This window comes from Cherax quadricarinatus, chromosome 6 (genome assembly GCF_038502225.1).
Source record: "Cherax quadricarinatus isolate ZL_2023a chromosome 6, ASM3850222v1, whole genome shotgun sequence".
Lineage (NCBI taxonomy): Eukaryota > Metazoa > Arthropoda > Malacostraca > Decapoda > Parastacidae > Cherax > Cherax quadricarinatus.
The window spans coordinates 16,881,278-16,898,922 of NC_091297.1; the positions used below are offsets into that span (position 1 = coordinate 16,881,278).

Genomic DNA, 17,645 nt, shown 5'->3' on the forward strand with positions numbered 1-17,645 from the left:
TGAGAGAGTGGGTGAGATGTTATCAACAAATTTTGTTGAAAATAAGAAAAAGTTTTGGAGTGAGATTAACAAGTTAAGAAAGCCTAGAGAACAAATGGATTTGTCAGTTAAAAATAGGAGAGGAGAGTTATTAAATGGAGAGTTAGAGGTATTGGGAAGATGGAAGGAATATTTTGAGGAATTGTTAAATGTTGATGAAGATAGGGAAGCTGTGATTTCGTGTATAGGGCAAGGAGGAATAACATCTTGTAGGAGTGAGGAAGAGCCAGTTGTGAGTGTGGGGGAAGTTCGTGAGGCAGTAGGTAAAATGAAAGGGGGTAAGGCAGCCGGGATTGATGGGATAAAGATAGAAATGTTAAAAGCAGGTGGGGATATAGTTTTGGAGTGGTTGGTGCAATTATTTAATAAATGTATGGAAGAGGGTAAGGTACCTAGGGATTGGCAGAGAGCATGCATAGTTCCTTTGTATAAAGGCAAAGGGGATAAAAGAGAGTGCAAAAATTATAGGGGGATAAGTCTGTTGAGTGTACCTGGTAAAGTGTATGGTAGAGTTATAATTGAAAGAATTAAGAGTAAGACGGAGAATAGGATAGCAGATGAACAAGGAGGCTTTAGGAAAGGTAGGGGGTGTGTGGACCAGGTGTTTACAGTGAAACATATAAGTGAACAGTATTTAGATAAGGCTAAAGAGGTCTTTGTGGCATTTATGGATTTGGAAAAGGCGTATGACAGGGTGGATAGGGGGGCAATGTGGCAGATGTTGCAAGTGTATGGTGTAGGAGGTAGGTTACTGAAAGCAGTGAAGAGTTTTTACGAGGATAGTGAGGCTCAAGTTAGAGTATGTAGGAAAGAGGGAAATTTTTTCCCAGTAAAAGTAGGCCTTAGACAAGGATGTGTGATGTCACCGTGGTTGTTTAATATATTTATAGATGGGGTTGTAAGAGAAGTAAATGCGAGGGTCTTGGCAAGAGGCGTGGAGTTAAAAGATAAAGAATCACACACAAAGTGGGAGTTGTCACAGCTGCTCTTTGCTGATGACACTGTGCTCTTGGGAGATTCTGAAGAGAAGTTGCAGAGATTGGTGGATGAATTTGGTAGGGTGTGCAAAAGAAGAAAATTAAAGGTGAATACAGGAAAGAGTAAGGTTATGAGGATAACAAAAAGATTAGGTGATGAAAGATTGAATATCAGATTGGAGGGAGAGAGTATGGAGGAGGTGAACGTATTCAGATATTTGGGAGTGGACGTGTCAGCGGATGGGTCTATGAAAGATGAGGTGAATCATAGAATTGATGAGGGAAAAAGAGTGAGTGGTGCACTTAGGAGTCTGTGGAGACAAAGAACTTTGTCCTTGGAGGCAAAGAGGGGAATGTATGAGAGTATAGTTTTACCAACGCTCTTATATGGGTGTGAAGCGTGGGTGATGAATGTTGCAGCGAGGAGAAGGCTGGAGGCAGTGGAGATGTCATGTCTGAGGGCAATGTGTGGTGTGAATATAATGCAGAGAATTCGTAGTTTGGAAGTTAGGAGGAGGTGCGGGATTACCAAAACTGTTGTCCAGAGGGCTGAGGAAGGGTTGTTGAGGTGGTTCGGACATGTAGAGAGAATGGAGCGAAACAGAATGACTTCAAGAGTGTATCAGTCTGTAGTGGAAGGAAGGCGGGGTAGGGGTCGGCCTAGGAAGGGTTGGAGGGAGGGGGTAAAGGAGGTTTTGTGTGCGAGGGGCTTGGACTTCCAGCAGGCATGCGTGAGCGTGTTTGATAGGAGTGAATGGAGACAAATGGTTTTTAATACTTGACGTGCTGTTGGAGTGTGAGCAAAGTAACATTTATGAAGGGATTCAGGGAAACCGGCAGGCCGGACTTGAGTCCTGGAGATGGGAAGTACAGTGCCTGCACTCTGAAGGAGGGGTGTTAATGTTGCAGTTTAAAAACTGTAGTGTAAAGCACCCTTCTGGCAAGACAGTGATGGAGTGAATGATGGTGAAAGTTTTTCTTTTTCGGGCCACCCTGCCTTGGTGGGAATCGGCCGGTGTGATAAAAAAAAAATATATATATATATATATATATATATATATATATATATATATATATATATATATTATATTATATATATATATATATAAACACGTCGGCCGTCTCCCACCGAGGCAGGGTGACCCAAAAAAAAGAAAAAAAAAGCTCAAAGAGAAAGAAAATATTTTCATCATTCAACACTCCCCATCACTCATACATAATCACTGTCTTTGCAGAGGCGCTCAGATACGACAGTTTAGATGTCCCTCCAAACTGCCAATATCCCAAACCCCTCCTTTAAAGTGCAGGCATTGTACTTCCCATTTCCAGGACTCAAGTCCGGCTAACCGGTTTCCCTGAATCCCTTCACAAAATATTACCCTGCTCACACTCCAACAGCTCGTCAGGTCCCAAAAACCATTCGTCTCCATTCACTCCTATCTAACACGCTCACGCACGCTTGCTGGAAGTCCAAGCCCCTCGCCCACAAAACCTCCTTTACCCCCTCCCTCCAACCTTTTCGAGGACGACCCCTACCCCGCCTTCCTTCCCCTACAGATTTATACGCTCTCCAAGTCATTCTACTTTGTTCCATTCTCTCTAAATGACCAAACCACCTCAACAACCCCTCTTCAGCCCTCTGACTAATACTTTTAGTAACTCCACACCTCCTCCTAATTTCCACACTCCGAATTCTCTGCATAATATTTACACCACACATTGCCCTTAGACAGGACATCTCCACTGCCTCTAACTGCCTCCTCGCTGCAGCATTTACAACCCAAGCTTCACACCCATATAAAAGTGTTGGTACCACTATACTTTCATGCATTCCCTTCTTTGCCTCCACATATAACGTATTTTGTCTCCATAGATACCTTAACGCACAACTCACCTTTTTTCATTCATCAGTTCTATGGTTAACCTCATCATTCATAAGCCCATCCGTTGACAATTCAACTCTCAAATATCTGAAAACATTCACTTCTTCCATACTCCCTCTCTCCAATGTGATATCCAATTTTTCTTTATCTAAATCATTGGATACCCTCATCACCTTACTCTTATCTATGTTCACTTTCAACTTTCTGCCTTTACACACCCTCCCAAACTCGTCCACTATTATTTGCAACTTTTCTTTAGAATCTCCCAAAAGCACAGTATCATCGGCAAAAAGTAACTGTGTCAACTCCCATTTTGTATTTGATTCCCCATAATTTAATCCCACCCCTCTCTCCAACACCCTAGCATTTACTTATTTTACAAACCCATCTATAAATGTATTAAACAACCATGGTGACATTACATATCCCTGTCTAAGACCTACTTTTACCGGGAAGTAATTTCACCTTTCTTTTACTCTCCATATACTCTGCTCTTCTTATAAAACATCTGCTTTGTAAAAACCATATCACACTGTGTAAAAACTCTATGCACATAAAGGGCCCCAAAATATGGAATTCATTACCAGGAGATATTAAAGTAACCCAGTCTGAAAATCAATTTAAGACTCTTCTCAAAAGCTACTTAATCACCCTAGACTAAATGCTAAATACTCAGTACACACTTACTCACATATGTACTCCCACATCATAACTCCAACAATTACCTTGAACCTTTTATCCATTGTTGACAGGAATATAATTGAATCATTAAACCATACCCCCGGCCGGGATTGAACCCGCGGTTTATTTGCAATCGTGTCATTACGATTTCTTGAGTCATTGAATCATTGTTTTCACAAAAAGCATTTTTGAATATATGAATATATCTTTTGTCTCATACAAATTAGATTCACTTATAACTAATAATCTACTGTACAACTATGAAATAATTACTATCCTACTGTACAACTATGATACAATCCTTAGTGTTAAGTAGTCTGTAAGCCAATAATGTTAAGGCAGCCCATAATGCCTAGGCATAATAGAGGCTCTCTTTGCATTGCAACCCACTATTGTAAATACAAAATCTCAATGTACTTTTTGCAATAAGCTACCTTTTTTTCTTTTATCACACCCTTTACCTTATCATTCCACCAATCACTCCTCTTTCCTCCTGCACCCACCCTCCTATAGCCCCAAACTTCTGCCCCACATTCAAATACTGCATTTTTATAACTATCCCAACCCTCTTCAACCCCCCCTTTCCCCACTGTTCATACTTGCACAAGTCCACCTTTCTGTCAGTAGTTGCTTATATCTCACCCAAACTTCCTCCTCCCTTAGTTTATACACTCTAACCTCTCTTTTACTTGCTGTTGCCATTTTCCTTTTGTCCCATCTACCTCTTACTCTAACTGTAGCTATAACTAAATAATGATTCAATATATTCATTGCCCCTCTGTAAACATGTACATCCTGAAGCCTACCCATCAACCTTTTATCCACCAATACATAATCTAACAAAGTACTTTCATTACATGCTATACCATACCTTGCATACTTATGAATCCTCTTTTTCATAAAATATGTATTACTTATTACTAAACCTCTTTCTACACATAGCTCAATTAAAGGCTCCCCATTTTCATTTACCCCTGGCACCCCAAATTTACCTACTACTCCATCCACATTTTTACCCACTTTAGCACTGAGATCCTCAACCGCAAGTACTCTCTCTCACTTGGTTCAAAACTCCCCACACACTCGCTCAACATTTCCCAAAATCTCTCTCTACACTTCTCTCTTCTCCAGGTGCATACACACCTACTATAACCCACTTCTGACATCCAACCTTTATTTTACTCCACATAATACTTGAATTTATACATTTATATTTCCTCTTTTCCTGCCATAAACCTATCCTTCAACAATATTGCTACTCCTTTAGCTCTAACTCTATTTGAAACCCTTGACCTAATCCCATTTATTTCTCCCCACTGAACCTCTCCTACCCTCTTCAGCTTTGTTTCACTTAAAGCCAAGACATTCAGTTTCTTCTCATTCATAACATCCACAATCGTCTCTCTCTTATCTTTCGCACAACATCCACACACATTCAAACACCCCACTTTGACAGTTTTCTTCTTTTTCTTTTTAGTAAGCTATCCGGGAAAAGGGGTCATTAACCCATTGTTCCCAGCATTTTAGTTGGCTTTACGCATGGGTTACAGAGGAAAGATTCTTATTTCAGTTCCTCATGGATATCAAAGGAAAAGCAATAAGAACAAGAAGTATTAAGATAAAATCAAAGAAAACTCAGATGAGTGTGTATACATAAACATGTACATGTATGTGTAGTGTGACCTAAGCGTAAGTAAAAGTAGCAAGTAAGTAAGTAAGTAAGTTTATTCAGGTATACACAAATACAGTTACATAGAATTATCATACATAGCATATATATATATATATACAGTGGTCCCTCGTTTTTCGTAATTAATCTGTTCCTGGAGGAGCTACTATAAACGAAATTTACGATTTGCGAATCAATTTTCCCCATAACAAAAAATGTAATTACAATTAATCCATTTCTGACACTCAGAAGTATTAAAACAAAAAAATTTTTGACATGAAATATACATGTAGTACATAAACAATACAATGGGAAATGATGAATGAAACATTAACAGCATAACACTTACCTTTATTGGAGATTCTTGTAAGTGTATGGGAGACTGGAGGAGGAGAGAGATTGGATTGTTTACAGTTTGGAAGGGGAATCCCCTTCCAGCAACTCCTCAGGTACCAATTGCTTCTCTGGGGTTGCTTCTCTTCTCTGTTTCTTAATGCCACTGCCACTTGAGAGACTCTACTCGCAAAGTAACTGTGGAGAGAGCTCTGTTTCTGGCGTCTCTTTAGCACTTCCCTAAAATGGCCCAAGACTTTGTCACTGTACATATTTCTCACCTTCTTTATCACAGGCTTGGCACTAGGAGCTTTCTTTGGAGCCATGATAGCTTATTTAGTACTTGCAAGCACTAAAATGAGTGGAATATTATGAAATATTTCATAGGAGCACTTGAGGGGACCTTCACTCACTGGTAAACAATGCCAGACTGGCTGGGTAGGGAGGCCTCCCCGCCTCACACCGTGAGTACGCGTCCTGGACGAACTACTATTCGAGAGTCAACCTATGAAAAGCGAGTCCATGTTTATACGAAAATACCCCTATGATTGGCGAAATTTACGATTGCCGAGAACTACGAAAAGTGAGGGACCACTGTATATACATACATACACATATATATATATATATATATATATATATATATATATATATATATATATATATATATATATATATATATATATATATATATACATGTATATATATATATATATATATATATATATATATATATATATATATATATATATATATATATATATATATATATATATATATATATATATATATATATATATATACACATGTATATATATATATATATATATATATATATATATATATATATATACACATATATATATATATATATATGTATATATATATATATATATATATGTGTCTATATATATATATATATATATACAGGAAGGCCCCGCTTTACGGCGTTCCACTTTACGGCGTTCCGCTAATATGGACATTTCAAATTATGACCAAAACTCGCTATACGGCTCCCCCCACCTGACTTTCTAATACGGTCACCGTGCCCCACCCTGTTTGTTTACATTCTCCATGAGCTCAGTAAGCACTAAGTCTCTCCATTTTGTCTGGAAACTCCAAAATTTCAAATGTTTTTAAAAGTTATTTCATATTTTATATATACTCTGATAATTATACTTATGTATACCTGTACCTAAATAAACTTACATACTGTGCTGGCATGCAGGTACACATTAAAATTGGTAAGTGTCTTATGTCTCCAGACGTCATATTAGTAATGATAATAATAATCATCGAGTCATTTAAATGTCGTATATTACGTTAATATACACATTTTCATTAATCCATCCATGATATTTTTTTCAAAATTATATAATAAACACGATGCATAACATATAAATAAGATAAATACACCCCACAGTAGAATAAATAAACATAAATGTGAGATGTGGTAGCCATATTCCAAATGATAATAATAATAACAATACTCACCGAGTCTCATTAAATGTCGTATATTACGTTAATATACACATTTTCATTAATCCATCCATGATATTTTTTTTCAAAATTATATAATAAACACGATACATAACATAAAAAGATGATAAATACACCCCACAATAGAATAAATAAACATAAATATAAGATGTGGGAGCCACATAACTTGTACAAGTGACGGCAAGAATAACATTTTCTCTAATCTAACATAAGAGAAAATGTGTTACTGGGGGTAACTGAAGAAAATTATTCCTTTCGTATGTATGTAAGTAAGTTTATTCAGGTATACACAAATACAGTTACATAGATTATCATACATAACAACATACGTGTAGAGAACCTAGGATAACCCAAAAAAGTCAGTGTGACTTATTTCCATTGCCTTCACTCAGAGCTTCATTTCTTCTCAAAATGATGTTACATGAGAATGGGAGTGTTCTTCTTTATTAATTCTACCGTATCAATGTAGAGACAACCTGTACACAATGTAACTTGTACACAAACCAGACGTGTACACTTCGTTTGTTTACAAAACTTACGTTCGCCTGGTTTGTTTACATAACTCTGCGCCTGTCCCCTCTCATGTACTCATTCTTTCTCTCTCTCATTTATTCGTTTTATCTCATTTACTTACTCCTGACCCTACATTAAGACTAAAAATATTTTAAGGTAAGTAATGAGTGAACTGTATATACATTTTATCGCTCTGGGATGCTTAAATATCATAGAATAGTATGTGTGGGTGGGGTGGCCTGGTAAGGTAGCCTGGCTATTACCATACATACCACACTTGATTTCTTACAATAAATACTACTTGTCTCACCCTAGATTAAGACTATAAATATTTTAAGGTAAGTAATGAGTGCACTATGTGTGTATTGTACTTTTTTATTGTTTTTTGATGCCTGGTTCTATTGCTAACTTAATATATGTTAGTGTAAACTTGTTATCTAGTGTTTGTATGCATTTATAAGTGGAAAAAAAGGGTGTTCCACTTTACGGCGATTTCCGCTTTACGGCGGTAGCCTGGAACCTAACCTGCCGTATAAGTGGGGCCCTCCTGTATATAGGGATATGGCCAGTATGTTGAAAGAAAAAAAATATATATATATATGAATATATATATATATATATATATATATATATATATATATATATATATATATATATATATATATATATATATATATATATATATATATATATATATATATAGCATATTAATATAAATAAAAATATATATACATACATACATGAGACTCTTGGCAAAGACAATCTGTTAAAACTTTCTAGGGGAACACATGGCATGATGCAATATCTTCCTCCTCCATCTCAGTCATCCTAAGAGTGAGGTTATCAATTATCTTTATGGGGGAGGCCTATTCCCAGTGTTACTGTAGGCAAATGTGCCACACCATTCGGTCTCTGTGTGTATACATCCCATACCATACCATACCCGCAAAGCATTAGTGAACTGATTTATTGTTTTTTCATCCCATCTTATCTCTGGATGGCAACTATGGTACCCAAGAGAGATGCAAGTGATGCTGGAAGTGCCAAGAAGTATAACGGCATAATGCCGTGACGAAAATCAAAGGCCTACCATACAGGGGGGTCTTTTTTCGTCAGTGCATTATGCCGGGTAGCAGCCGTTAGCATGACGTCACGGCCTGCTACAACACTCCACAGTGACTCCTCAGTGGTCACGTGGCTGCCGTGGTGAGAGGAAGTGTTGCACTTTTGCCTCTCAAATGCCCCATCTTTTGTCCAGTGCTCTCTTTGGTTTTGGGGCTATACATGTTTGATTATGGGTAAAAGGAAGTCTTTAACACCTGAAACTATAGCCCAAATTATACGGCTTCACAAAGCTGGGCACCAGACGAAAGAAATAGTGGAGAATGTTGGTGTGTGTGAGCGTTCAGTGAGGAACTGGGTGCAGCGTTTCAAGGCTGGTGGCGGTGTCGAGTTACCGTCTGCCAAACCTCGGCCTGGCCCCTCGAAGAAGACATCTGTTCGTACCTTAACTGTGTTAAAGAAGCAGTTAGAGAGTACACCTAAGATAACTGCTAGAGAATTGAAAGAAAAGAACCCACATCTTCTCTCAGAGGTGTCTGTAAGAACTGTTAACAGACGTGTGTCAGAACTGGGCTACAGTAGTCACCGCCAGGTTAAGAAACCGATCCTCTCCAAGCCACAGAAGAAACGTAGGCTGGATTATGCAAAGAAATATCTTCACTGGAATCCTCAACAGTGGTCTGAAGTACTTTGGAGTGATGAAGCAACCTTCACCGTCACCTGTAACCGTGGGGGACATGTGTACCGTCCCAGAGGTAGTGACCCGCTAGACCCACGCTACACCTGTGGGACCACCAAACACCCAGACTCGCTCATGGTTTGGGGGTGTTTCAGTGCTCAGAGTGTTGGTGAACTCATTGTGCTTCCCAAAAACCAGTATATGAACCAGTATAATTACCTGGAGTTATTGTGTGACAATTTACCTGAGGCGTTTGACAAGTGTGGGGCTACGGTTTTTATGCAGGACGGTGCACCGTGTCATACCGCCAAATCTGTAGTTCAGTGGCTTAAGGACTGTGAAGTGAGGTTCTTTAATGACTGGCCAGGCAATTCCCCAGACCTAAACCCTATTGAGAACCTCTGGTCAATAGTGAAACGAAGTTTACTGGGCAAGGATATCAGTTCCATCCCGTGGCTGGAGGCTGCTCTACATGAGGCATGGAATAATATACCTCCCCAAACCCTCAAGAATTTGTGTCTTCCCACGCGGTTAAGGGACGTGATTAAGCGTAAAGGATGCAGCACCAAGTATTAAAAACTCAGTAAGTGTTCAGATATATATATATTATATATATATATATATATATATATATATATATATATATATATATAAAAAATATCGTTAACCGGGGGTCCACTGTATATATATATATATATATATATATGGTGGCCTGGTGGTTAAAGCTCCCGCTTCACACACGGAGAGCCCAGGTTTGATTCCCGGCAGGTGGAAACATTTCGACACGTTTCCTTACACCTGTTGTCCTGTTCACCTAGCAGCAAATAGGTACCTGGGTGTTAGTCGACTGGTGTGGGTCGCATCCTGGGGGACAAGATTAAGGACCCCAATGGAAATAAGTTAGACAGTCCTCGATGACGCACTGACTTTCTTGGGTTATCCTGGGTGGCTAACCCTCCGGGATTAAAAATCCGAATGAAATCTTATCTTATCTTGTATGTATATATATTTATATATATATATATATATATATATATATATATATATATATATATATATATATATATATATATATATATATATATGTTTGTGTGTGTGTGATGTGTGTTTTTGTGTATATATATATATATATAAATGTATATAAATATATATATATATATATACATATATGTGTGTATGTATATATATATATATATATATATATATATATATATATATATATATATATATATATATATATATATATATATATATATATATATGTACAGTGGACCCTCAACCAACAATATTAATCCGTTCCTGAGAGCTCATTGTTAGTCGAAATTATCATTACTCGAGTTAATTTTCCCCATAAGGAATAATGGAAATCAAATTAATCCGTTCTTGACACCCCAAAGTATTGAAAAAAAAATTTTTACATGAAATATTAATTTTAATACACACAAACTGAATAAGACATGTACAATTACATGACACTTACCTTTATTGAAGATCTGGTGATGACTGATGGGATGGGAGGAGGGGAGAGTGTGGATGGTGTTTAGAAGGGGAATCCCCTTCCATTAGGACTTGAGGTGTCCCTTGTTCTTTTAATGCTACTAGGACCAGCTTGAGTCACTGGACCTCTGTTGCACAACATATCTGTCCATAGAGGCCTGTACCTCCCATTCCTTTATGACATTCCTAAAGTGTTTCACAACATTGTCAGTGTACAGGTCGCCAACATGGCTTGCAGTAGCTGTGTCAGGGTGGTTTTCATCAAAAAAGGTTATCACACTATGTATGCCACTACGATTCTTAAATCTCTCAAACCAACCTTTGCTGGCTTTAAATTCACTCACGTCACCACTAGTTGCAGGCATTTTTCTAATTAAATCATCATGCAACTTCCTAGCCTTTTCACATATGATCGCTTGAGAGATGCTATCTCCTGCTATCTGTTTTTCATTTATCCACACCAATAACAGTCTCTCAACATCTTCTATCACTTTCGATCTCAGTTTTGAAAACATAGTTGCACCTTTGGCAAGAACAGCTTCCTTGATTGCCGTTTTCTTGGCCACAATAGTAGCGATGGTTGATTGGAGTTTTGTGTACAACCTGGCCAGCTTGGAGACACGCACTCCACTTTCATGTTGTTGAATTAGACACATGTGCAACTCTTGGGTATCTTTATTAAGGAAACGTTTCGCCACACAGTGGCTTCATCAGTCCATACAAAGGAGAAACTTGAAGAACAGGAGGAGAATGAAGTAATCAGTCCCTCAGCCTTGAGTCGATGTGGTCAGTCCATCAATCTTGAATAGATGGACTGACCACATCGACTCAAGGCTGAGGGACTGATTACCTCATTCTCCTCCTGTTCTTCAAGTTTCTCCTTTGTATGGACTGATGAAGCCACTGTGTGGTGAAACGTTTCCTCAATAAAGATACCCAAGAGTTGCGCATGTGTCTAATTCAACAACATGTCGGTTCTCTGAACCATTCATCTACACTCCACTTTCATACTTAGCAATGATCTCTTTCTTCATATCCATAGTAATTCTCATCTTTTTTGCTGTAGGGTTGGCACTAGAAGCTTTCTTGGGGCCCATGGTGACTTATTTCGCAGGTGCAATCACTAAAAATGCTGTGATATGAAATGTTCCGATTGTGTTTGGATGGGACCGCGGTGGCTGGCTGGCTTGTAAACACTGGCCACAAGTGGACGCGTCTCGAACGGAACGAATCTTGTTGGTCGAGTTTTTTAGCGCTAGTCAAGGTAAAATTTTTGCATTAAAATGTATCGCTAGTTGGATTTAACGTTAGACGATGTCATCATTGGTCGAGGGTCCACTGTATATATACAGTGGATCCCTGACTTATGAACAGCTGCCAACTCGAACAATTATGTAAGTGTATTTTTGTAAGTGTTTCTGTAAGTGTATTTTTGGAGGTCTGAAACAGCGAGAGCCTGGGTTTGATTCCCAGCCAGAGTAGAAACATTGGGCGTGCTTCTTTCCACCTGTTGTCTATGTTCCCCATTAGTAAAATGGGTACTCGGGTGTTAGTCGACTGGTGTGGGTCGCATCCTGGGACACTGACCTAATTTGCCCGACATGCTGAGCATAACAAGGGACTTTCTATATAGTAGTATGTCATTGTTGTCAGCTAGGACTGTATACCTTGTACATGTGCTTGTAGTAAATAAAGATATTATTATAATGGCACCCGAACAGCCTTCTGGAATGAATTAATATTGTAAGTTGGGGGTCCACTGTGTGTGTGTGTATGTGTGTGTGTGTGTGTGTGTGTGTGTGTGTGTGTGTGTGTGTGTGTGTGTGTGTGTGTGTGTGTGTGTGTGTGTGTGTGTGTGTACTCACCTATTTGTACTCACCTATTTGTGGTTGCAGGGGTCGAGTCTTAGCTCCTGGCCCCGCCTCTTCACCGGTTGCTACTGTGTGTGTGTGTGTGTGTGTGTGTCTCTATATATATATATATATATATATATATATATATATATTATATATATATATATATATATATATATATTGTTCAACAAGCAATGTTATCTACAATGTAATGTATGAGAAATAAGTCATAGGAATATAGCTCTATGTGATATTTAATTTCTTAATCAAGAGTCTCTTGTATATAAATAAAGTACGTACATACAAAATCAAAATGAAACAATGGCTTGTATGATATAATTTTGCACTACTGGTGATTGTCTAACAATTAATAACAGCAATAAAAGTACATAATTACTTCATTTCGCATACTTTATTTGTCACTAAATATCTAGTTAATTTATGAGCTTTAGTGACTGCTCCATTTTTTACTTAAACATTTTACAAATATTGTCTAATAATCTCTAAAATAGACATTACCAATAAATGCCAAATCTGTGCAAATTTCAAGGCATCACTACACATATTCAATATTGCAATCAATTTCTAGGTCATATAACAACATTTTAAGCATTATGCTTTATTTTCAAAAGGCACTAAAAGTTATACTTAAGATTCAGTTCTGCACTCATGATAATTCATGGTCCTTGTTATATATATATATATTTATATATATTTACAGTAAGTACTCTTTCTACATTCAGTCATAAGCATCATGCATTAACATCCAAACAAATTTTTACTGACTTTCTCTATACTTTTAAATGTTGATGTTAGAGCAGGTATTCAATTTGCCAAAAAAAAAAAAAAAAAAAAAACTTCTTGGCATAGTTTCAGACATTTCAACAGGTAGTGGAATGACAAAGAGATTTATTTGGTTATTAAAATAAACTAGAAAAAATGAATCTTCATTCATATATACATTTAAAAATATTTGGTACTCTATGAATGCATATAAATATACAAGAAGCACAGTAATGAAGCATCATAAAAACTGTGTCACTCTCACTCTACTGCCTGAGGAAATGCCCTGTACTCAAAATAAACAACAGTTACCGACTGCTTCTAACAGAAGAAATACTATGTAAGTAAAATTAAAGGACTGTCACAATATACTGAATCTTGGAAGAAAGTACATACAGGCATAAAAGAATACGAGAGACGTCAAATAAAAATTGAGGAATATATTTAAGAAGTATAGCTAGCACAGAGTTGCGGGTGTTGCATGCCAGTAAGTGGCACACCAGTGTAAATGGTGTCAAAAAAAAAATCTAACAGGCTCAGTGGGCAGTTAGAGCCAAATGATATAAAACTAAGCTTTTTCTTCATATACATAGACTTTATAAGCTCAATTAATTATCATCATGCTGCTCTAGATAAGCTGACATAAATTCTCATTAATATCATACTTCAAATTTCCAACTCACTCCATAGAAGAAGACTGTATAAAAATACTGAGACTGCTACCATTACATCACCTTTGTAAGCCTGAACTGAAACTTTTTTTAGTATGTATCAAGAGAATACTCACTGATAACACTTGGATCTTAAACTTAAAACTTCATGTGTTGTAAAAATTAAGTTCTGAGCTTTATTCCTTTATACATATTGGTAGCATAGTTTTTGTTTTAATCATTCATTACCTTCAAACTGATGTTTTAATGAAAACTGTCTCAAATTAATAATACCTGTGACATACAATTAATTTATATTCAACATAATTACCAAGAGAGAAGTTGTAAAAACTAATGAGCTGATAAAAATGGCATTATATCAGAAAGTTAACCTTCACTGAGATAATGTTTTGCCTGGAGACTGAACTTGGCTCCAAGCAAAATGTTGTCATAGAGGTCTCCGTTCTGCCATAGTCTTTTCATCATAATTACCCATCTGTATATTGTATGTCTTAAAACAACATGCTTCAAACTCAAAAATAAAACGAACATCTCAGCATCCATAAAGCACTACAACTGTAAATACAGGCAGTATCAAATACAGTCATTTCATCAATAGTCATTAACACTGCATAAAGTGTTAGACATTTCTGAACCTAATATACAGTATTATAATTCCAAACGCATATGTATAAAATTCACTTTCCATCCACCACACATTAATTTACCTGTAGACTAATGACTGAAATCTCAAGTTCTACTGTACAAAAGATTATTACAGAATGTCACTCAAAGAGTTCTGAGTACATACAACAAGATTTTTTTCCTTCAAATATCAAGAAATTCATCTCATTATAACACACTGGCTTAGAAGCTGCATAACATGTATCCATTAAAGGCACTCATAAGGCAACGTGGACTGTGCTTTATACATTTGTATAAGCATTTTTTCTGACTAGATGAATCATCAGGTAGCCAGCCATGATGATGATGCAGATAATCAACCTTCTGCTGTTTCATGTTAAGTACCAGTATTATACAAACCAAAAGGTTTTACAGGAGTAATTCAATAGAAATTTTACTTATATAATAGTATTTTAAGTTTTCTAACCTACCTAAAATACTGTTGTTTTTCTGCCAATTATGGCTACCTTTTTAAATGTTCCCATGACTTAACACAGAGTACTTTGACTTTATATATTTCAATGTTATCTTAATAATGCAAGAGATATTTTAACCTAATAACTATACAGTAAACCATTTCATCTAATTATTTCTAAGCTGTGCTGCATGATATTATGTGAATCTTGATAACTTTTAGATTTATATTACCACACTGTCAAATGACTATACTCAGTAAAGTCATTTCATATTAAATAAATATGTGTCTATCTCAAATGCTGTCTCATTTGATAAGAATATTTTTATTTAGAATTTAAAAGTGAACATTTCTAGATCTGAAATTATTCCAAGGGATACCTGATTGAAATAAGAAATTAGTTGAAATACCAATTCACAGTGAACACATACTTAAGTAACAAGTCAAAGGTTAGGTTTTAAGATTGATGACTTTAGTTACTTTATATTTTATGGAAGGTACTCGTCAGTTAACAATTTAATTAACACATGTTTTCTTAGGTAAGACAAATTAGGCAATATATGGCACAGATATGATATTAATGCAGAGATTCTGACTAGATGTTGCAGAATGTTATCCCAATTTGGGGAAGCTTGACATGTTTTCTATACATCTCAGTTAAATTGAAATGTTAAGAAAATGCCCTATATATAAATATTATACAAACTTAATCCTGACAGTGTTTGATGAAACTGGCCAGTGCATAGCCAGCAAAGTTCCACCCACTGTAACTTATTAATAATATTATTGCCTATAAACTAACATCCTAACTGGCTCATCTATATATAGCTTAAAAACTATGAGGCACTGAGTGTAATGTGGACATCCTCACTATGAAGATATACTTGCACTTATAAGTTCTCTGAGGAATTACATACATGATGACCCCCACATTTCAAACAGGCACATGAAAAACTTCTAATATTTGCTTCTATAATTAATAATATATGGCATTGTAGCAAGAGAACAAGTTTTGCTGAGTACAAATTATTAATAACTAGTATTTAACAATATATTCTTAAAATTAAAATTATATAATGAGGAAAATATTAAAAAATTCTATCACTATCTTTAGAAAAACCCAGAGTCTCAGATTATAAAACTGAATCTCATAAAGTTTAAAATACAAACCACATGGTTTATAATATCACTAATATGCAACTGAGGGAGACAGCATAAGAAACAATAACATAGTTTAGCTTTTAATAGTCTATAAATTAAAAAAAAGTGAAGAATGCCACTCAAGACCTGATATGGGAAACCCTCAGTAGACTATGGACGAGAACTGGGTTATGATAGCCTTAGGTGAGTCATCATAGAATAATTGTTGGTCTCTTATATTTTTTAAAATATATCTTGAAGATAAAATGTGATACATGTATAAACTTATTATGCATTTTTTTAAAAGGTTTCAAGCACTGTAACTGTACTGCTGTATATCTTACATAGCTGTATGATCCTCACTTTCAACTATCTCGTACAACAGTATCAACGTATGCTCTTTTGAATAATTATGTTTACAGTAGCAAGACCATGACAATGATCCCAAGTTATGTCATGACAAAACACCAATTTATAGAAATATGAGCATCGTCAGCGTTGCACATGTAGCTCAATCCACGCCCACACCCACCCTGGCTGGCTGATGCATGACTGATGTGGGTGTGAGCGGCTCATCAAGTGTTCACAACCAGGGTGGCAGCGGCCTGGAGAGGAGCCCAACTGCCTTAGTGCAGGTTCCATTAGAGTAGAAGCCATCAAAGGAAAGAGGCTCCAACTCTAATGGAACATTTATTACAGATAACTCCAGGATGGGATGATATTTTGGATAAGGGTGAGTAGTCAGGCAGTAGAGGTTGACCTGGCACTCATGGAGGCTCATACTGGTTAGTGCCAGCACTAGTAAATCTCCAGCTGCTTCTCATCATGGAGTCATTGAGCAACTCTACTGCATTCGAGCCTCTTGCAGTTGGGGCTGGGCAGGCTGGTAATGTGAGAGAGGGATGGTTCCTGCAGCTGCTGCAGCTGCAGCAGAAGCTGCAGGTGGTAACGACCAAGAATAACCAGGCATGGCAGCTGCATACTGAGACATCGCTGAGGCTGCAAGAGAAAGATAATAGTAAACACTGATAAGGAAATGAAGATTATGCACATCACAAAAGCAGCATTTTATATTAGTCCGTACTGCAATGTATATTGTAATATGGTATTATATGTCTAAAATGATGTCGTTAAGTTCTAGTAAATCACAAGTAAATTCTCCATATAAATTTGTGAAGATAGGCAGCTGGTAAAATTGGTAAGTATGTGATTAAATGAAGTGCACATTTTGGTAACCTAAATTAGTGAATCCTTTTAAAAAAAATAACTGTGAATAAAAACATTTAT

At 36.7% G+C, this 17,645-nt stretch overlaps 1 protein-coding gene across 1 annotated transcript; it reads right to left on the minus strand.

The window, feature by feature from the left end:
* Positions 1 to 12,615: 12,615 nt before the first annotated feature.
* LOC128694188 (RNA-binding protein 24-B) lies at positions 12,616 to 17,357 on the minus strand (the record flags this gene model as incomplete). Its single annotated transcript, XM_070080678.1, is given in 1 exon segment — positions 12,616 to 17,357. A coding segment is annotated over 1 exon segment (155 nt), but the record flags the coding sequence as incomplete, so codon positions are not given.
* Positions 17,358 to 17,645: the final 288 nt, after the last annotated feature.